The following is a 23,210-nucleotide window of genomic DNA, read 5'->3' as shown; positions in this document are numbered from 1 at the left end:
AAAAGATAAAATGTTATCGAAACTACAAGGAATAATTGAAGTCCGTTCCAGTTTGAAAGTAAGCATTTTAGGACAAGTAAAAGGAAACTCAGTTTTGTACTTGTGGAAACTAATCCCTAAATCTGAATAGGTTTATACCAATTAATGGGTAACAAGTCCATAATTCATAATTGAAAACTAGGATGTCCTGAATACAAAGGAAGACAGCCATATTCTGTTACAGTGCCTCTATTGGCCTGTCTCAAACTAAATTGGGTGAGAAAAGGTATGGTCCAATATAAATTTTTCTTGATTATCTTTTATACCCGGGTCTCTGCCTTGTGCTCTCCCGGGAGCTTGTTGTGATAATCTTTGGATCCTGGCCTTTGTTGGGGTTACTCAGACCCGGGACTGAGATCTCTAAGCCTGCACGGTTTGGGACTGGACCTGTCAGTAGCTAAACAGTTACACCCTCCAACTGCCGTGTAACCCCAACAAAGGCCAGGATCCAAAGATTATCACAACAAGCTCCCGGGAGCGCGCGGCCGCATTCGCGGCCGCGCGACTATTTATTTAATAATTTTCCGGATACCTTAAATATCCTTAAATATCCAACCCACACGGCAGAGCCTGGCAAGCTATCCGTGATCTATGCCAAATAGACCAAATTGATATGCCAAATCCAGTAATAAATGGATCTCATTCCCCTAGCCCTGATTATGCAGAATCGAGAAGGATATGGAAGGAGAAGCTGATAAAACACCAAGGCAGACATGGGCTGCCAAAACGCAGAAAAACAAAAATGATTGTCTGTACTTTTAATGCTCGTACGCTGGCATCTGCTGCATCCATTGAAGACCTTATGGTACAAGCACGAAAGATCAAGTACGACATCATTGGTCTGACCGAAACGAGAAGACATCAATCCCATCATGCTGTTTTCGACACTGGAGAAGAACTGTTCCTTGGAACATGTGATAAAAGAGGCGTCGGTGGTGTCGGTATCCTTGTCAACACAAACTTAGTCACAAGCATTGATTCATTTGAATGCCTAACAACCCGAATCGGACGATTACACTTGAATAAATGTGGCTCACTACCGGCAGTTTCTATCTTTGTTGTCTACGCACCAACATCCAGTTATGGTGAAAAAGAAACTGAGAAATTCTACATGGAGCTGGAGAAATTCTATAAAGAAGATCACACCTTCTACAAGATCATTGTTGGTGATTTTAATGCCAAGATAGGACCAAGAAGATCAGTCGATGAACTCCACATTGGAACCCATGGCCTGGAATGGAACGAACAAGGTGACAGACTGTCTGAGTTCATCATGTCAACCAAAACCTTCCATGGTAACTCACAATTCCAAAAGGCTGAATCTAAACGTTGGACATGGGAGTCTCCCGATGGACGGTTCCACAATGAAATAGACCACATCATATTCAATCGGCGGTTTTGCCTAACCGATGTTGCTGTTGTCCCAAAATTCCAAACGGGATCAGACCACCGTCTTCTTCGTGCAAAATTCTACCTCACAGAACGAGGAGAAAAGAATGCAAGGTTTAAGAAGAAGACTCCCAGAACAACCACCAACTGGGAACTCTTTGGCTCTGTTGCAGCAACATGGGAAGATGCCGTCATTGACAACATTGATGAGGAATACGATCGAATGATTCAGCACCTCCATGATTGTGCAAGGAATGCCAAGAGAGAGATAACCACAAAAAACCGTCTTTCTTCGAACACTCTTGAACTTATTCGCCAACGTGGCGTGGCACGTGCCTCAGGCAACCACAAGCAAACGTCCGAACTGGCAAAACAGTGCAGAAAAGCCATCAAGGATGACCTCAAAAACAGGAGAGCAGCAGTACTGGTAGATGCAGCAGAAGCTGGGAAAAACATTCGTAATGCCCGCCTGTCCTTCACCAACTACAAAACCAAGATGACTGCCCTCCGACATCATGATGGATCTATCACATCTTCCAGAAGGGCAATGGAGAAGATTATTCATGAATTCTACTCAGATCTCTTTAATAGCCACATCCACTTGCCCACATACCACATACCACATGATGGATATGTCGTTCCCAATGTTCTCCCTTCCGAAATCCAACATGCCATCTCGTCGGTAAAGAAACAAAAAGCACCTGGCCCAGACAAGATCAGACCTGAACACCTGAAGAACTTACCATCAGTACTCATCAATACATTAGCTCGACTCTTCACACGCTACCTGTCTGAATGCAAGGTTCCATCCCAATGGAAAACCAGCAAGACTGTACTACTATACAAGAAAGGAGACATCCACGACATTGGCAACTATCGCCCAATCTGCCTATTGTCTGTCATCTACAAACTATTCACTCGAGTCATCCTGAATAGGATTAGCAGAACACTAGATGAAGGACAACCATGTGAACAAGCTGGATTCCGAAAAGGATTCAGTACCATCGACCATATCCACACAATAACCAAGCTCATTGAGGTATCTCGGGAGTTCAAGATGCCGCTCTGTCTAACGTTCATTGATTTAAAGAAGGCCTTTGATTCTGTTGAGACGGAAGCGGTCATGGAAGCCCTAGCCAATCAGGGCGTACAAACTCAATACATCAGGATCCTTCGTGAGCTCTATTGCGGATTCACTACCAAGATCTCACCATTCTACAAAGAAGTAATCATCCATATCAAGAGAGGGGTTCGGCAGGGTGATACCATTTCACCAAAACTCTTCAGTGCCACCCTCGAGAACATCATGCGACAACTAGAATGGGAAAACATGGGAGTGAAGATAGATGGTCGGCAACTACACCACCTCCGCTTTGCTGATGACATAGTTCTAATAACACCAAACATCAGCCAAGCAGCACAAATGCTTGCGGACTTTGACCGTGAGTGTGGAAAGGTTGGACTACAGCTGAATCTTACGAAGACAATGTTTATGAGAAACAGCCTTGTTCCTGACGCTCCATTCGCTCTCAACGGAACCACCATCTCCGAATGCAACAGTTATATATACTTAGGTCGAGAAATCAACATGATGAATGACCTGGCACCTGAGTTACGCAGGAGGAAGAGAGCGGCTTGGAATGCCTTCAAGAGCATTGAAGAAATAACTAAAAGGACAAAGAACCTCCAACTACGAGCACATCTCTTTGATTCCACTATTCTTCCTGCATTAACATATGCCTCAGAGACCTGGACCCTACGAAAACAGGATGAGAACACTATTCGGGTCTCTCAAAGAGGAATCGAAAGAACTATGCTTGGAATATCACGATTCACTCAAATGAGAGATAGAATCCGAAGTTCTGATCTTCGTCAACGCTCAAGAATCAGAGACGCTGTCTCATTTGCCAAGACATCAAAAATCAGATGGGCTGGACATGTAATGAGGTTTACAGACAACCGCTGGACTAGAGCCATTACTGATTGGATTCCACGAGACATCAAAAGATCACGTGGACGCCCACCTATAAGATGGTCAGACTTCTTCGTCAAGACCCTAAATGATCGGTTTGAGGCTCTACATGTTCCTAAAACGAACAGATACCATTGGGCTACGCTAGCACGCAACCGTGAGGAATGGAGACGTTACTGGCACCCGCTCGAATAAATCGATGAATAACGGGGATTAAGTGATAAGTGATTAAGTGATCTTTTATACCAGTTCCATTTTCTCCATTGGCAAATCTTGCCTTTATTTATTCCAGTGCCAGTGTTTTCTATTTAATGGTTTGCTTTGTTGGCATCTGAGTTTACTTATATGCCACATGCAGTTTACATATTTCTTAAACTAAACTTTCCCAAGTAAATTCTACTTGACATTCAGCTAAGAGGGTTAATATGTTCATTTCTTCTCACCACTTTTACTAGTCAGTATAATCAGCTAACATTTACTGAGCCCTGAATTGGGCAAGATTGAACTGAGTAATTGGGAATAAAAATAGATAAAATAAAAATTTTCAGTGAATTTCTACTGAGCACAGTCTAGTGAACCATTACACTATGGCCTCGTTTTATTTGAGGTATATTATTTGTAACTATTTTACACCATTTATATCATAATGTAAATTATAAAACCCAGTATATTATCAACACTGCACAATGTAGAGCAATATTATAACGAATATTACCCTAACCAGTTGGCTTTATTTGTTTGTTTTGGAACACATCTGGAGATACTCGGGGTTTACTTGCTCCTGGCTCTGCACTCAGGAATCATTCCTGGCAATGCTCAGGGGACCATATGGAATGCTGGATCAAACCTGGGTCAGCCACATGCACGGCAAACACCTTGCCCACTGTATTATCTCTCTGGTCCTGAGCTGACATGTTTAACCTAAATTTCTGGTACGATTTTATTAATTTGAAGAAAACAAAAAACAATAGGGTTTCTGATACATGAAGGTTATACTTCAGTACAAGTAAACTTTTTGTCTGCTGAGAAGTTACTGCAGTAGAAATTAATTTTATTATAATGCAGACTTAGAAGTGTTAAGTAACCCTATTAAGTACTATTCCATTAGAGAAGTAAAATAATTTAATTTACCCCACGGTGATCATCTTTCTCCTTTTCTCAACACTAGGCAAGCCATTAAAAACTGCAACCACAACAGCATCTGAATCCAAAGCTTGACACTGCCGGTCTTCAGATTTAGGCAGAATGTCAGTGACATTGCCATGCGTCAGGGCTCTGGGAGAACTGTGCCTGCTCCCAGGCTGAGAGCCTCCTGGGGAACCTTCGAAAACAGAAGGGGTATTCAGGAACAAGCCAAAGAAACTTTGTTCCCTAGTATCTATTTAGAAAATCTTATCCATTTTCAACTGCTGAAAAACTGAAATACAATTTAAAATTACATCCCAGTCTTTTTAAAATTAAGGAGTACAGAAGACATAGCTTTATTGGTTCCATTTTTTTACCACTGAGTTGGTTCTTTTATGAGAACAAGCTTCAGTATTTAGGTGCTTACAGCTACAGCATAAGGTTATTTTAAGTAACAGACACCTACCCACTGAAATTACATCCTGAACTCTTCAAATTTACCTTCAGACAGAGTTTGACAGTCTCCCTTTGAACGGCTATTTTCCCCAGCGTCTACTGCTCTTCGAAGTGACAGACTACCTGCCAGACTGGATCGAACTGGCTTGGGAGAATTGCTCTTCTTATTTGCGGCTGCAAAGATAATTAAAAACATTTCTGAACATAGCCCAATTAGCAAAAAACTTGCTACCCAGGAAGTAAAGAAAGGTTTCATCATACCATGCATGGAAGGTGCTTTATTTACTATATTGGGGGAAAAGATCCTTACGTGGGCTGGGGAAGCATTTCAATGGACTGGAATGCATGCACTACATAAGGGATGCCCATGTTTGATCTTCAGCATAGCTGAACAGAGAGTAAAGGGTTAAGGTGCCTGCCATGCATTCTGCCAACCCCAATTCAAATTCCCGCCACCACAGTGTCCCTTACTTAAGCACCAAGAGGGGTCATTTCTGAGCAGAGCCAGAAATAGTCCCTGAGCACTACTGGGTGTGGCCCAAAAACAAACATACAATGAAAAGTACAACCAGAATGTTCAAAAGATAAATAATCTAAATGTGTTCTTATTTAGTCATACTGGTCTTTGCTTCCAGTCTTCAAATTTGGTAAATACCGTACCAGTGACTTTGCACTGTCTGTTCGATTTACCCTAAGACTGCTTCCCTCCCAGACCTTTGCATGACTGCCACCCTCTCAACATGCGTCTCAATTCAAATGTTGCCTCTTCAAAGATTCGCCAAGATTATGCTAACTAAAATAGCAAACTCATCTGCCTCCATTTCACCCCACCATAGTTCCTTCACCAACTGAGATTCAGTTGGTATTTCAGCTGGTAATCAGTTGGTATTTTACCAGCTGAAATTATCTTTACTTGCCAACCCAGTTAAATATTTAAGACCCACCAACATGAATAAATGAATCTAAGATACCTGAGGTTTAAGGGTTTTGTCACGTTTATTGCCGAGTATAAGCAATCAAAAAAAAGCACTGGGAAAAAAAAAAGCACTGGGCCAGGTATAAAGGGCATGTCTCACATATGTGCAGTTCTGGGCTTGAACTGCAACCCTAAAGGGTGCTACACAAAAAGAAAAAAGTTGGCTTTACTACATAGTAGAAAATATATAAAGAAAAATTTTAGGTGAATGAAAAAATCTGTATGCATTTATAGTTTAATTTCATTGTAATGGAGATGTTTATTATTCTGAAAATAGCCCATCCTCTAACTTCCCAAAGAAGGAACGACATTAATAGGAACTTCTTCACTTACAGTTTCGTATGTAACAACTACTGACTGATGACTTTGCCAAGAGTTCCATTCCTAAATCCTGTATTCTGCCAGAGTTTTCAGTTCCACATGCAGCCAGAGCTGGCTGGTCAGAAGAAAACAGACCAGCCTGCATGTCTCCTGAAGCAGTACTAGTGTTTTTTATCTCTGAAAGTGTATTCCTTACATCAGTTTTCATACACCGAACTTCAGCCATTTGCGTTTTGAGTCTTTTCAGCATCTTTAAATCAGAGGGAACTCGCCACATTGCCTGCTGTTTCCTTTGATCTTTATCTTTACGAGAATATGATGCTTCAGAGAGAAAGTGACAAGTTATGTTAACATGGATTTTAATATTCACGAATCATTCTATATAATAAAGTATACAAATGTATGTGGGATGAGAACCAAGTCAAGTTCTATATAAAGTTTTATACCACAACAACAAAAAGCTCGAAAATCTGATGTATAGTAAGCTAAAGAAAGTACTTTAGGTGCTTTATTTATCAACAATATAGGCATTTGTGGAATTTTATTACAATAACATTCTACTTCATTCATACTTTCAAAGTTACTATCTGGATCTCAAAACCATTCAAATATGAATAATTCAATTTTAAAAGTGTAAAAACAGCTCTATTTCTCCTCCTAGAAGTACCTAAATGACAAACCATCCCTTTTCCTCCAAATTAATACATCAGTCACACGTGCTTCTGTACTTCTCCAAACTATTTATTCCTTTGCCCTCCCACTCTAACCAAGTGATCATAAAGATAAAATCCAAATATTCCCTACTCCTTCTCCAGGTACCTTAATGACTTTTTCTCCCAAATCAATTCTTACCTAATTTTGCACACTACATGAAGTATACTTCAGAACTTATCCCATTTTAAGAAGACAGACTATAGAACTGTGAATAGGTTTAGTCACCTCTGTGTTTCAGGAACAACAGACTATGGCACAAAGTACTCAACATGTCTTATTAAATAAAATCTTTGTGGTTTCCACCTCCACTCTTCATGTACACAGAATTAAATAAGAAAATATTATCCCACATGGTTCAATTTTATAACCAGCAATTGACAAGAATGAGGATAATGAGTATCCCAAGTGGGAAAATACAAAAACATTTCAACAAGTCATCATTTGAAAATCAGTCATAAACACCTACTAAACTGATTTCAAATACTACATACTATGCTCCACAGGGGATAAAATAGAGAATAAGACAAGCTATCAAATTTTTGCCTACACAAAAGCTGGGGAAATGAAAAATAATAAATTTAAGTACTATAAGTGCCTAAACAGGAACGTTTATGGTGCTATCAGGAACCCTTATATATCAGGGATCTTGACCAACTCTTCTTTTTATGGTCGTGAAAAGTGGCAGTGCTCAGGGCAGTGCTCAGGGCTATTCCTAGTTCTGTGCAGGAATAACCTGGCAGTGCTCAGGAAACCATATGCAAGGTAGAGTATCAAACCAGGATTGGCTGCATGGCAGGAAAGTGCCTCACCTCTTGTACTGTCTCCCTGACCCAAAACCCGACAAGTTAATGATTTAATGCACTGATGGTGCAAAGCCTTCATGAATTTTCTAAGTTATCTGGTTCATTATAATTGAGAATCTCCCCCTACAACACCCATTTCAATTATTCAGTTTTGGTCTTTAGGAATTAGAGCTTTCTACAACTTTTTTTCCAGATGTCAGTATCTGTCAATACTGTCACCTTCTGGTCACCTCTTTCAAATATTTTAAAAGTTATGATCTGGGTCTCATAACCATTCAAATATAATTTTAAAAGTTTAAAAGCAGATCTACTCTTCTTCCTCAGGTAACTAAATGACAGCTGTCCCTTTTCTTCCAAATCAATACATAAGTGATACATGCTTACATCTATATACATACATACATACATACATAATCGGGCTGGAGCTATAGCACAGCAGTAGGGCATGCAGCCAATATGGCCAACCCGAGTTCGATTCCTCCGCCCCTCTCGGAGAGCCCGGCAAGCTACCGAGAATATCTCGCCTGCACGGCAGAGCCTGGCAAGCTACCCGTGACGTATTCGATATACCAAACACAGTAACAACTAGTCTCATGATGGAGACGTTACTAGGCCTGCTCGAGCAAATCGATGAACAACGGGAGGACCGTGACCATGATATATAATCATATACAACTTCAGGGGAGAGCGCAAGCACAGTCCCCCACCGCCACAAAATATGTAGTCGAGTTTCCCTCATTTGGGGAAATCGCAGGGGTCAGCACATCCGAAGTGCAATGAATAAGCCTCACCCGGGGAAAACCACCTTCATGATCATGATATCTCCCCTGCCAGGTAAGTAATCAGTATGTATGCCTTTAGTCTGCACACTCTTAAATATACTAAAAGCAGCTAAAAGCACCTCTGTATCTGAACACAAAATCAACAATAAATCCCTGGAACCCTTTGAGAAGCAGACACCAAGGTCTACCAAATCCTCAGTAGCCCCTGAGTATAACCAGGTATGGCTTCGAGCATTAAAAAAAAAAAAAAAACTTTAAAAGATCAATCTTTTGTTACAGAAATATATAATGTCCCAAGATGTAGCTGAAATATCTGGATTATCTGGATTAAAATCCAAGAGATCTTTTTTAAAAAAGAAGTAAATACAGGAAAAAAAGGTGATTATTGTTAATATATTACCTGGAGGTTGCAAAAGTGAAGTAGGTGGGCGAGGTGGTAAACCCCACAAATTCTCCATACCACTCCAGTCCTTAAGGTCCAACAAGTGCATTAAAATTAAAGGATCAATATCTAGTAAACTACTGGTAGCAGTAGAACATAAATGTGCTCTTCTTGACATTCTGCCACTAGCACCTACATAGCCATGGTTACTACCTATAAAAAAAAATAGAGATACACAGCATGTATGCCTTTAATTTGCACATTTTTAAGCATACTAGAAAGAAGCTGATCTGTTATTAGAATACTTACACTTTTCATGAACTTAACTCCTAGAAGCTGGTGGTATTCATATAAAGAAAGGAAGATTCGCATCGCCTATTTCTTACTGCTCTTCCAAGTCTTTACTTTGATCAATAAATGAAAATCCCAATCTTTTGTGGTTTATGTCCCCTGGTCCCTCCTCTCTCTCTCCGCCCCCTATTCTATCATCACATTCACCCATAGGCATCAAAGACTTTCGCATCTGCTCCAATTTCCCACTATCAGAGCTAATGTTGCCATCATTTCGGACATGTGAGAAATATATATATATGTCTTAAGTCTCATAGATAAATGTCCAGTATAACCTTATTATAAATTAAATTTGTTTTAGAACTGTACTGTTTTAATTCTCAATAGTGAAATGTGACTGACAACGTTTCATCAATCAGATATGGTCAGCAAACAGGAAATGGATTTCTCCCACTAAACTGATTCAACTAGCAAATATTCTACATTAGATAAACATTTATCACCTGTACAGTACATATCTGGCAAAGCCTGACAAGCTCCCGGTGACATATTCAATATGCCAAAAACAGCAACAACAAGTTCCTTATTTGTACTTTTTCTTTAAATCTATTCAAGATGCCAAACACAGTAACAAGAAATCTCACAATGGAGACGTAACTGATACCGGCTCAATCAAACTGATGAACAACGGGACCACAGTGCTACAATACGTATTTAAAAACATACATTCTCTTGCAACTAAAAAGAGTAACAAAACTAAAAGCAGTTATTATTTTTTGGTTTTGGAGTCACATATGGCAGTCTTCAGAGCTTACTCTTGGCTTGATGCTCAGATACTGGAGTCGGCCAATGTGCAAGGCAAAGATATAAACCCTATACTATCTCTGCAGTCTTTAAAAGCAATTCTTATGGGAATAAAATAATCCAAATCACTAAAGATGTATTTTCAGTATCACCCAGTAGCTCTTTCAAGTTATTCGGCACTTTCTATAAGTTAAAAATAATACCATTTTACTTTATACCTAGATTCTGTATAAGAAAGACCTCCATTTTAATTAACAACTTAACAGTTTATTGACTGATACAATTCTTTGGATGACTGTAGGGTTCCAAAATATTAACCATTAACAACACGGAAGTGTAATTCATAACACAAGGCATTTTCTACATCACCCCAATCAGCTTTTTCATTGCCACATCAAAACTTCAATAGTTCATTTTAGAAGTTTTAGATTTAAAGCACTGCACTGTAGCACTGTCCTCCCGTTGTTCATCGATTTGCTCGAGCGGGGCCAGTAACGTCTCCATCATGAGACTTCTTGTTACTGTGTTTGGCATATCGAATAGATTTAAAGAAAAAGTATAAATAAGGAAGTTCCTATTTATACTATACCTAGTTTCTCTACTAGTAGAATTTCTTATTACTTGGTACACTTATTAGTTAATAAACCAACACAGTTATGTTAGTATTACCTAGATTCCACACTAATTCAGATTTCATTAATATCCCCACTATGTTCTTATGTTCCAGGGACCCATACAGAATATTTATATATAGTTGTATCTTTTTCTTTAGGGTCACTCTGTCTATGACAGTTTCTCCAACTTGTCTATGAGGGCTTTGGTAGTTTGTTTTGGTGTTCTGGGTGATGCTCAGGGGTTACTCCTGACTGTACACTCAGTAATTACTCCTGGTGTTGCTCAGGGGACCATATGGGATTCTGGGGATCAAACCCAGGGTGGCTGCATGGCAAGAGTTCTACCCACTCTACTATAGTCCTGCCCTCAAGGACCTTGGTAATTTTGAGGAACTCTGGTCTCATTTTCAGAATGTCCCTCACTTGAGATTTGTATGTGGTATTCTCATGGTTAGACCGTGCTTAAGGGTTTAAAGGAGGATGACACCACAGTGCCAATCTAATGCTACCACTATGACAACAGCAATAGCATTAACTTGGATCACTTGGCAAATGTAATGTTTCGTAAGTTTTTCTAGTATAAATTCATCCCCACCCACCTCCCACTTTGTTACTTATTTACAAAGCAAGTCATTAAACATAGCCTACATTTAAGAATGGAGAATCACATTCCATTTCCTTGAGGAAAAAATATTTAAACAAATCACCTGTAATTCTTTTTTTTTTAAACAGGAGAGTCTCCTATTAGTACTCTGAAAAAAGGAAGTTCCTAACCAACACAGGGGCTGAGCCCTTTGAACTGTCAGTCAGATTGATCAAGAACTGTCAGGAAAGACACTAATAAATCTCAGAAGAGAGCAACACACTGCAGAGATGTTTCCTCACCTGAGCCAGGCTGACTTCATCCAGGTACCTCAAAGGGGGGCAGACGTGTCCCTCCACCTACCCTAACAGAACCTGGAAGCTGCAAACCTCCAGACCCCAACTGCCATCATGCTCACAGCCAATCTTCACAGGTTTGAGACAAAACGCCCACATGGGAGAATGAATCCACCAAAAAACCCAGGTATGTGACTGAAATCTCCAGGCTCACACGGAGCCAGGAACGGGCATCCTCCACCAATCTCTCTGTGCTTCCGGGCCCGTGGCAGTCATGGCCACGAACTGCCTCTGGGTGCCATGTAAGTTCATTAACAGCCAAGATCCAGAGACTCACAAATAAATCTCAGAAGAGAGCAACTTGCTGCAGAGATGCCTCCAGACCCCAGAATCACCATCTAGTTAAAAATATAACTAGCACCCTATTTAAATTTTTAGAATTCCTTGAGCGCACTGACAGCTCATACTTTATGCCTCTGATATAACAAGAGTAGCATACCACATCTGATGGGGTGTAAGGTAGAAGGTAACCGATCTTGATAAAAAAAAATAATAATCACACACACACACACACAAACACAAATGACTCAACCTGTAACAACATGTTAATGATACATGTGCTTAATAGCTCCCAGTCAGATGCAACAATTTTCACACACTTTCCTCTAAGGAAACCTTTTTGGATCATTTTTAGTTGATTATTCATAACAAGCAATACGAAATTTAGCATCTGCCTTTGAGACAGGCTTGGGTGGTGGTGGAAAAATTCAAAATAATGGTGGTGGAAAGGTATAATGATAGTGGGATTGGTACTGAAATATTTAATGTAATAAATTATTGTGAACAACATATAAAAATTCACTTCATTTAATCACTTAACTTCCCGTTAGTCATTGATTTGCTCGAGTGGGCGCCAGTAACGTCTCCATTTGTCCCTGTCAGGTGCTAGTGTAGCCCAATGGCATCTGTTCCCTCTGGGAACATGAAGAGCCTCAAACCGATCGTTCATGATCTTGACGAAGAAGTCTGACCATCTGGTAGGTGGGTAGCTACGCGGTCTTTTGACATCCCATGGAATCCAGTCAGTAACAGCTCTAGTTCAGAGGTCGTCTTTAAATCTCATTACGTGACCAGCCCATCTGATTTTTGACACCTTGGCAAATGAGATAGCGTCCCTGATTCTTGATCGTCAACGGATGTCAGAACTCCGGATTCTTTCTCTCATTTGAGTGAAACGTGATATTCCAAGCATAGCTCTTTCTATTCTTCTTTGGGAGACCCGAATAGCGTTCTCATCCTGTTTGCGTAGGGCCCAGGTCTCTGAAGCATATGTTAATGCAGGAAGAACAGAGGATTCAAAGAGATGTGCCCGGAGCCGGAGGTTCTTCGTCCTCTTAGCTATTTCTTCGACGTTCTTGAAGGCATTCCAAGCCGCTCTCTTCCTCCTGCGCAGCTCGGGTGCCAGGTCATTTGTCATGTTGACTTCTCAACCTAGGTACACATAGCTGTTGCATTTGGAGATGGTCGTTCCGTTGAGAGCGAATGGGGCATCAGGAACGAGGCTGTTTCTCATAAACATTGTCTTCGTAAGATTCAGCTGTAGTCATATCTTTCCACACTCACGGTCAAAGTCGGCCAGCATTTGTGCCGCTTGGCTGATGTTTGGTGTTATTAAAACAATGTCATCAGCAAAGCGGAGGTGGTGTAGTTGCCAATCATCTATCTTCACTCCCATTCCTTCCCATTCCAGTCATCGCATGATGTTCTCGAGGGTGGCACTGAAGAGTTTCGGTGAAATGGTATCACCCTGCCAAACCCCTCTCTTGACATCAACGATCAATTCTTTGTAGAATGGTGAGATCCTGGTAGTGAATCCGCAATACAGCTCACGGAGGATCCTGATGTATTGGGCTTGAATGCCCTGATTGGCTAGGGCTTCAATGACCGCTTCCTTCTCAACAGAATCAAAGGCCTTCTTTAAATCAATGAACGTTAAACAGAGCGGCATCTTGAACTTCCGAGAAACCTCAATGAGCTTGATTATCGTGTGGATAATTCAGGTGTTCAGGTCTGACCTTGTCTGGGCCGGGTGCTGTTTGTTTCTTTACCGACGAAATGGTGTGTCGGATTTCGGAATGGAGAACGGTGGGAATGACATATCCATCCTGTGGAATTTGGTATGTCAGCAAGTGGACATGGCTATCGAAGAGATTTGAGTAGAAGTCATGGATAATTTTCTCCATTGCCGTTCTGGAGGATGTGATGAATCCATCAGGACGTCGGAGGGTAGTCATCTTGGTCCTGTAGTTGGCGAAGGACAGGCAGGCGTTACAAATACTTTTCCCGGCTTCTGCCGCATCTACCAGTACTTCTGCTCTTCTCTCTTTGAGGTCTTCCTTGATCACATCTCTGCACTGCTTTGCGAGCTCGGACGTTAGCTTGCGGTTGCCTGAGGCATGCGCCAAACCACATTGGCAAATTAGCTCAAGAGTTTTCGAAGATAGGCGATTTTTTGTGGCTATCTCTCTCTTGGCGTTCCTCGCACATTCATGGAGGTGCTGAACCAGTCGATCGTATTCCTCGTCAATGTTGTCAACAATGGCATCTTCCCATGTTGCCGCAATAGTACCAAAGAGTTCCCAGTTGTTGGTTGTTCTGGGAGTTCTCTTTTTGAACTTTGCAGCCCTTTCTCCCCGCTCTGTGAAGTAGAATTTTGCACGAAGGAGATGGTGGTCCAATCCTGTTCAAAATTTTGGGACAACAGCGACATCGGTCAGGCAAAACCGTCGATTGAATATGATGTGGTCTATTTCGTTGTGGAATCGTCCACCGGGAGACTCCCATGTCCATCGTTTAGATTCTGCCTTCTGGAACTGTGAGTTACCATGGATGGTCTTGGTCGACATGATGAACTCAGACAGTCTCTCACCCTGTTCGTTCCATTCTAGGCCATGGGTCCCGATGTGAAGTTCTTCAGCTGATCTTCTCGGTCCTATCTTGGCATTAAAATCACCCACAATGATCTTGTAGAAGGTGTGGTCTTCTTTATAGAACTTCTCCAGCTCCATGTAGAACTTCTCGGCTGGAGCGATAGCACAGCGGTAGGGCGTTCGCCTTACAAGCGGCCAGCATGGCCGACCCGAGTTCGATTCCTCTGCCCCTCTCGGAGAGCCCGGCAAGCTACTGAGAGTATTTGATATGCCAGACACAGTAACAACAAAGTCTCCAATGGAGATGTTACTGGGCCTGCTCGAGCAAATCGACGATCAACGGGAGGGCCTTTACCTTTACCTTTACCATAATGAGATGTTGGTGCGTAGACAACGAAGATAGAAACTGCAGGCAGTGCGCCACATCTATTCAAATGTAAACGTCCGATTCGGGTTGTTAGGCATTCGAATGAATCAATGTTCTTGGCCAAGTTTGTGTTGACAAGGACACCGACGCCTCCAACACCTCTTTTATCGCATGTTCCGAGGAACAATTCTTCTCCAGTATCAAAAAACGGCATGGTGATATTCGTGCCTTCTTGTCTCGGTCAGACCAATGATGTCGTAATATTTTAATAAAAATTAAAATATTAAAAAAAAATACCTGTCAGGAAAAGTTCAATTTTTTTTTTGGCTTTTTGGGTCACACCCAGTGATGCTCAGGGGTTATCCTGGCTTTGCACTCAGGAATTACTCCTGGCAGTGCTTGGGGTACCATATGGATGCTGGGGGTTGAACCCGGATCAGTTGCATGCAAGGCAAATGCCCTACCCACTGTACTATTGCTCCAGCCCCAAAAAGTCCAATACTGAAGTACTTATCTTGCAAGTGGAAGACCTGAGTTCAATCTCTGGCATCACAAGATCTTGATCACTTGATCACTTGACATCCTGTTACTCATCGATTTGCTCAAGAGGTCAGCAGTAACGTCTCCATTCATCCCTGCCGCATGTTAGTGTAGCCCAATGGTGTCTGCTCGTTCTAGGAAAACAAAGAGCTTCAAACTGATCGTTCAGGGTCATGACGAAGTCTGATCATCTCGTAGGTGGGCGGCCACTCGGTCTTTTGACGTCCAGTGGAATCTAGTCGGTAACAGCTCTAGTCCAGTGGTCATCTCCAAATCTCATTATGTGTCCAGCCCATCTAATTTTTGACACCTTGGCAAACGAGACCGCGTCCCTGATTCTTGACCGTTGACGGAGGTCGGAACTCCAAATTCTTTCTCTCATTTGAGTGAAGCGTGATACTCCAAGCATAGCTCTTTCGATTCCTCTTTGGGAGACCCAAATAGCGTTCTTCTCATCCTGTTTTCATAGGGCCCAGGTCTCTGAGGCGTATGTTAATGAAGAACAGTGGAATCAAAGAAATGTGCCCAGAGCAGGAGGTTCTTCGTACTCTTAGCTATTTCTTCGACGCTCTGGAAAGCATTCCAAGCCGCTCTCTTCCTCCTGCGCAACTCAGGTGCCAGGTCATTTGTCATGTTGACTTCTCGACTTAGATACACATAACTGTTGCATTCGGAGATGTTTATTTCCTTGTGAGCAAATGGAACTTCAGGAACGAAACTGTTTCTCATAAACATTGTCTTCATGAGATTCAGCTGTAATCCGACCTTTTCACACTCATTGTCGATGTTGGCCAGCATTTGTGCCGCTTGGCTAATGTTTGCTGTTATTAGAATGTCATCAGCAAAGTAGAGGTGGTCTAATTGCCGACTGTCTATCTTCACTCCTATTCCTTCCCATTCTAGTTGTCGCATGATGTTTTCGAGGGTGGCACTGAAGATTTTTGGTGAAATGGTATCACCCTGCCAAACCCCTCTCTTGACGAAAATGATCACTTCCTGTAGAATGGTGAGATCCTAGTAGTGAATTCGTAATAGGGTTCACAGAGGATTCTGATGTATTGAGTTTGAACACCTTGTCTGGCTAGGGCTTCGATGACTGCTTTGGTCTCAATAGAATCAAAGGCCTTCTAATCAATGAACATTAGACAGAGTGGCATCTTGAACTCCCGAGAAACCTCAATGAGCTTGGTTATCATGTGGATATGGTCAATCGTGCTGAATCTTTTGCAGAACCCAGCTTGCTCGCATGGTTGTCCTTCATCGAGTGTTCTGCCAATCCTATTCAGGATGACTCGAGTGAACAGCTTGGAGATGACAGACAATAGGCAGATTAGGCCATAGTTGCCAATGTCATGGATGTCTCCCTTCTTGTACAGTAGTACAGTCCTGCTGGTTTTCCACTGGGATGAAACCCTGCATTCAGAGAGGTAGTGTGTGAAGAGCCGAGCCAGTGTATTAATGAGTACGGATGGCAGATTCTTCAGGTGTTCAAGTCTGACCTTGTAGGGGCCTGGTGCTGTTCACATCTTTACCGACAAAATGGCGTGTCAGATTTCAAAAGGGAGAACATTGGGAACGACATATTCATCCTGCGGAATTTGGTATGTGGGCAGGTGGACGTGGCTATCAAAGAGATCCGAGTAGAAGTCATGGATAATCTTCTCCACTGCAATTCTTGAAGATGTGATAGATCCATCAGAACGTCGGAGGGCAGTCATCTTGGTCTTGTAGTTGGTGAAGGACAGGCAGGCGTTGCGAATGCTTTTCCCTGCTTCTGCCTCATCTGCCAGCACTGCTGCTCTTCTCTCTTTGAGGTCTTCCTTTATTGCTTCTCTGCACTGTTTTGTGAGGTCAGACGTTCGCTTGTGGTTACCCAAGGTTTGCTCCAAGCCACGTTGGCAAATAAGCTCAAGAGTTTTCAAAGACAGGCGTCTTTTTGTGGCTATTTCTTTCTTGGCGTTCTTCGCATAATCATGGAGGTGCTGAATCAGTCGATCGTATTCCTCATCAATGTTGTCAACGACGGCATCTTCCCATATTGTAGCAATAGTGCCAAAGAGCTCCCAGTTGGTGGTCGTTCTGGGAGTTCTCTTCTTAAACTTTGCAGCCCTTTCTCCCTGCTCCGTGAAGTAGAATTTTGCACAAAGGAGACGGTGGTCCGATCCCATTTGGAATTTTGGGACAACAGCAAAATCGGTCAGGCAAAACCTTTGATTGAGTATGATGTGGTCAATTTCGTTGTGGAACCGTCCACCGGGAGACTCCGAAGTCCAACGTTTAGATTCAGTCTTCTGGAGCTGAGTTACCATGGATGGTCTTGGTCGACATGATGAACTCAGATAATCTCTCACCCTGTTCGTTCCATTCTAGGCCGTGGGTCCCAATGTGGAGTTCTTCAGCTGATCTTTTCGGTCCTATCTTGGCATTAAAATCACTGACAATGATCTTGTAGAAGGTGTGGTCTTCTTTATAAAACTTTTCCAGCTCCATGTAGAACTTCTCAATTTCTTCATCATAACTGGATGTTGGTGCATAGACAACAAAGACAGGAACTGCCGGCAGTGAGCCTTATCTATTCAAGTGTAATTGTTCAATTCAGGTTGTTAGGCATTTGAATGAATCAATGCTTATGGCCAAGTCTGTGTTGACAAGGACACTGACACCACCAATGCCTCTTTTGTCACATGTTTCGAGGAACAGTTCTTCTCCACTGTTGAAAATGGCATGATGTGACTGATGCCTTCTGGTCTCGGTCAGACCAACGATGTCGTACTTGATCATTCACGCTTGTACCATCAGGTCCTCGATGGATGCATCCGATGCCAGTGTATGTGCATTGAAAGTACAGACAGTCGTTTTTGTCTTTCTTTGTTTTGGCAGCCTAGTTAGGCCTTGAGATTCTATCAGCATCACAAAAATAACTATAAAACATGTAATGGCAGGCGGTGGGAAGGTGGAGCAATAGTATAGCAGGCAGTTTACTTGCCTTGAATGAGGCCAACCCAGGTTCGGTCCCCAGCACCCCATACTGTCTCCCAAGCCCACCAGGAGTAAGCCCTGAGTACCACAGAGTGTAACCCAAAAACCGAACAACAACAAAACATAACGAAACAAAAAATATACATATATTCACATACACATAATTTTTAAAAGTGATACAACCAAAGGGCTGGAGAGATAGTACAGCAGTGAAGGTGCCTGCCTTACAAGCAGCAGACCTGTGTTGATTCTCCAGCATCCCATGGTCCCCTGACCCCACCAGGAGCGATTCCTGAATGCAGAGCCAGAAGTTTGTCTTGAGTACAGCCGGATGTGACCCAAAAACAACAGTAAAAAAAGTAAGTGATATCATCTAAGAGCAAAGAGACAACAGACGGGTCTGTGATCTTTGTTTCTGTACCTGGAGGTCCAGAAGCAGCAGCATCTTCCATAAGTTCTCCCTCTTCCAATTCCATGCTGTTGTATTCCACATCATTTTCTCCAGACCTAAGATCAAACAAAGTTTATCATTCCCATGTGGTAACTACAATTACCATTAATTGTCACACCTCAAGAAATTTTGTTACAATTTTACACTGTGCTTTCTACAGGGAGATATTTATTTCTAAATACAAAAATAATAACTGATGGGCCTGGAGCCACAGTGCAGTGGGCAGGGCATTTGCCTTGCATGCAGCTGACCCTGGTTCAATCCCCAGAATCCTATATGGTCTCCCAAGCCCACCAGGAATGATCACTAAATGCAAAACCAGGAATAAGCCCTGAACACTGCCACGTATGGCCCCAAAACAAAAATAACAACTAAGTAATAGTACAATAACAGTACATGATGTATTAATGTATCATTTATTCTTCCCCTTCCATATAGTGGTGACAGAAAAAAAAAATTTTTTTTATAGGGGGACACACCTGGCAGTGCTCAGGGAATGATACTGGGTGCCAGGGACTGGACCGGGTCAGCCACATGCAAGGCAAATGCTTTACCCTCTATAATATCTCACTGGCCCCAATAGAAGATATTTTACTTCAGGGGCTGTAGTGATAGTACGAGGGTAAGGCACTTACCTTGCACATGGCCAACCCAGGTTTGATTCCATGGCATCCCATATGGTCCCCTGAGTACCGACAGGAGTAATTCCTGAGTGCAGAGTCAGGAGTAACCACTGGTCATAAATTATATGCACTGCACTCCCCTCCCCCGCAAAAAAAAATTCTATTTCAGTGGAATGCAGTCAATTTCATAGTGCTCTTATCTGGCGTACCACCAACCATAGCTCACAATAGACACTCACACAATGCAAAGTATCAGAATTTCTCACCCTGAATCGAGTTACCTGTTGAGGCTGAGGTGATTTCAGCCATTGGGGAATTCCATTCTTTCACCTATATTAGCTCCTGCACCCAAGAAACAAAGGTTCTACCAGATACAATATGCTGATATTATAGGGATTGATCATCCTTACAGATCATCCTTATTTCTACTTCATTTGTAAAGCAGAGGTCCCGGGCATGAGAATGAAGTTGAAAACATCTAGGGGGTAATACCCCAACTCTGTTACCAACAAGGTTTCAGTTTCTGAAAGTTGCAGTAAGAATCACCACATCAAGCATATCTTTTTCTTCACTTCTGCTTCATAGCTCTGGCTCCATCATTTTGAATTAGGGGTGAGACTGGGTTTAAACCCTGTCAGAAATACTCCCTGACCACCTCAGTGTGTAATCATCCCTCTACCCACTGCCAATTTTTTTTTTTTTGCTTTTTGGGTCACACCCAACGATGCTCAGGAGTTACTCCTGGCTCTGCACTCAGGAATTACTCCTGTCGGTGCTCAGGGGACCATATGGGATGCTGGGATTCGAACCCGGGTCGGCCACATGCAAGGCAAACGCCCTACCTGCTGCCACTGCCAATTTAAAAAAAAAAAAACTGTTGAATACTCCAATGTTTGTGCTTAAGTCAGCTGATATAATTTTATTAGCATTTATTTTGTAGTTATATAGTTAACTTAAGATACTCACATAGTTTCCTCGTCAATGTCATTTTCTTCTGTGTTACTTGTTGCTGTGGAACTAGCAGAGGAACTGCTGCCATCAAGGTGATTGACTTCATCTTCACCAACGAGATCGAGATCTAGATCTCCATCTGAAAGCTCATGCTAGATCAGTGCACACAAACAAAATCAGTCTTATTAATGTTTCCATTGTGATAAGCATCCCACCAAATCCATGATTCAAAAACCAAACCAGGGCCAGAGCAACAGTACAGCGGGTAGGGTGCCTGCCTTGTGGGAGACCAACCCGGGTTCGATCCTCAGCATCCCATATGGTCCCCCGAGAACCGCAAGGAGTGATTCCTAAGTGCAGAGCCAGGAATAAGTCCTGAGCACTACTGGGTGTGGCCCCCAAAATACAAAAGGAAACAAAAATAAATCATTTAGGGCTGAAGAACAGTACAGTGGGCAGAATGCTTGCCTTGCACATGGCTGAGCCAGGTTCAATCCCTGGCATCCCTTATGGTCCCCTGAGCACCACCAGGAGTGATCCCTCAGTAGCAAGCAGGAGTAAGCCCTGAGTACCACCAGGTATGCCCCCAAAACTGACAACAACAATAACAACAAAAATTACACTACCTCTTTCACAGCCTATCACTACAAATTTATTGCTGCCAAGTTTGAGTGGATACTCAAAATAACTGGAAATCTTTCATATAGCCTCCATGTCAGGCTTTACTACTGTTCCTGAAAACACCACTCAAGTCCCACCAATATCTGTAACCAGCAAAGTTCACTATCAACCCTGTCCCTTATTTACACAGAAGATCATACCTGGTTATTTTAGATCTCAATTTTTCAGTTGTCCTACTAAACACTTTCCTTCCTTTCAGTCAACCACTGAAGGTTAATTATTTCACCTGAACGCTCAATTTCAATACCCATTATTTCCTTAGTTTCCTTAATACTCAATATCTTATCCTTAATCTCTTTCCTCAATGACTCCTTTATTTTAGCAGATATCTACAAATGTATACCCATCATGAAAAATAACTATAGGGGCAGATAAGAGTGCAGGGGTAAAGGGACCTTCCTTGTCCCAGACTGATTCCAATACCACATGGTCTCCAACACTACTAGGAGTGACCCTCCACAAGCACAGTCAGAGTAGTTCTAGCTGACAAATGTGGCAAAAAGTCCAATAAGTAAATTAATTTAAAACAACTACCAAAAAAAAAAACCCTGCTATGCTTATCTTTCTTTAATCAAACCACTTCCAATAAATTTATTAACATTTATGAAAGGTCATATACCGAAAATAGGTAATATTTTAAGCACAACATTTCTTCAATATTTGATCTGGGTCGGGTATATTAGAATACGAACACTGAGGCTGTATAATACAGCGGATAGGGCGTTTGCCTGGCACGCAGACAACCTAGGTTCGATTCCCAGCATCCCAAATGGTCCCCCGAGCACCACCAGGAGTAAATCCTGAGTGCAAAGCCACAAATAACCCCTATGCATTGTCAGGTGTGACTCTCCAAAAAAAAAACCTATCATTTCTCTTATCAAGTATAGAATCAACCTAAAATGAGCCTTATTATTATTACATGATAATCTTCATTCTGAATTTTCTCCTCATCTTCTTCATCCTCCTTGGCTTCGCTTACAGAAGCTGCAGTAGAAGCATCCTGAAGAAGCATGTCAGTGCACGACCCAGGTTTCTTTGTTCGTGTCTCAGGCACCTCATCATTCTGGGGGCTGAGATGATTATCTGGTGGTGATAAATCTCTTGATTTCTGCGTTCGAGACAACTCTATAGTCAGTCTCTTTCAAAATGAGAATAGCACAAATAAACATGAGTTATAATGTGCTTTACTGGCACACATGTAAGAAACTATCCATATATTCCTAAAATCATTTAACCATCAATCATTTAAGCCTTTTGCTTACAGGAAGGAAAAATTGCTCAATTTGCTCTATATTCTTTTTACATCCAACCTAAGTTAAAGATATCACTAGTTGGGGCCAGTGTGATAGTGCAGCAAGTAAGATGCTTGCTGACCCAGGTTCAGTTCCCTGATGTTACATGGTTCCCCAGGCCACCTGGAGTAAATCCTAGGCAGAGCCAAGTGTGTCCCCCAACCCGCACCAAAAAAATTTATCATTTTCTCTTTCAAACTGATTAAACTGTATTTGCTGCTTTAACTGTACACAACATAAAAATCTGATTGTAAATATATACTCATATTTTCTTAAAGCTAATAATTGCCCTCAGCACTTCCAACTTCATTCAAATTTCCATTGGTAGTAAGAATATTATACAGTATATGGGGGCACAGTGATAGTACAGTGGGTACGACTTGCACACAGCCAACCTGGTTCAACCCCATAAGGTTCCCCTAAAATGACAAGAGTGATAACTGAGGACAGAGCCAGGAGTAACCCCTGAGCATCGTGGGGTGACCACAATCTCCCCAACTCCCCCACCACCCAAAAAAGTAAAATTTATTCAGTACATCATTTAGTTTACTATTGCGAAATAAAAAATTCATTAACTGATCTTCCCCAATGTTCAATTAAACAGTGAAAATTCAAGGCAGGGTATCTCTCCATTGTTCTACAGTTTAGAATAGTATAAATTCAAGACATGGAAAAAAACATCAAATTAGCAAAAGAAACAAGAGTTTTTAACCTTTAAGTACAGCAATATATATCATCAGATACAACTTTATGCAATGATGGAAATGTTCTGTATCTGCACTGTTCAATACAAGCAACCTGAAAGACGACAGTGCAAGAAAGGAACTAAACTGTAACTTTAATAAAGTC

At 41.8% G+C, this 23,210-nt stretch overlaps 1 protein-coding gene and 1 non-coding gene across 5 annotated transcripts in view; both read right to left on the bottom strand.

Annotated features, from left to right (window-relative positions):
* Positions 1–23,210, bottom strand: part of TRIM37 (tripartite motif containing 37) — a 102,060-nt gene that overhangs the window by 36,904 nt on the left and 41,946 nt on the right. For 3 of the 4 annotated variants that reach the window (XM_056127536.1, XM_056127535.1, XM_056127537.1), the window contains exons 15-21: positions 21,989–22,207; positions 20,404–20,540; positions 18,785–18,870; positions 8,978–9,172; positions 6,291–6,599; positions 5,027–5,155; positions 4,532–4,721 (exon numbers count right to left, since the gene is read on the bottom strand). In XM_056127536.1, the coding sequence (XP_055983511.1) occupies positions 4,532–4,721; positions 5,027–5,155; positions 6,291–6,599; positions 8,978–9,172; positions 18,785–18,870; positions 20,404–20,540; positions 21,989–22,207 (1,265 nt within the window). The remainder of the gene's footprint in view (positions 1–4,531; positions 4,722–5,026; positions 5,156–6,290; positions 6,600–8,977; positions 9,173–18,784; positions 18,871–20,403; positions 20,541–21,988; positions 22,208–23,210) is intronic. The other variant, XM_056127538.1, reaches the window with a different exon arrangement.
* Positions 8,474–8,637, bottom strand: LOC130036348 (U1 spliceosomal RNA). The gene has a single exon (XR_008794384.1). It is a non-coding gene; the product is annotated as a U1 spliceosomal RNA (small nuclear RNA).

Source organism: Sorex fumeus, unplaced genomic scaffold, assembly GCF_029834395.1.
Source record: "Sorex fumeus unplaced genomic scaffold, SorFum_2.1 ptg000063l, whole genome shotgun sequence".
Classification (NCBI taxonomy): domain Eukaryota; kingdom Metazoa; phylum Chordata; class Mammalia; order Eulipotyphla; family Soricidae; genus Sorex; species Sorex fumeus.
The sequence above is the reverse complement of the archived record's forward strand: the minus strand, read 5'-3'. Positions and strand labels throughout refer to the sequence as shown.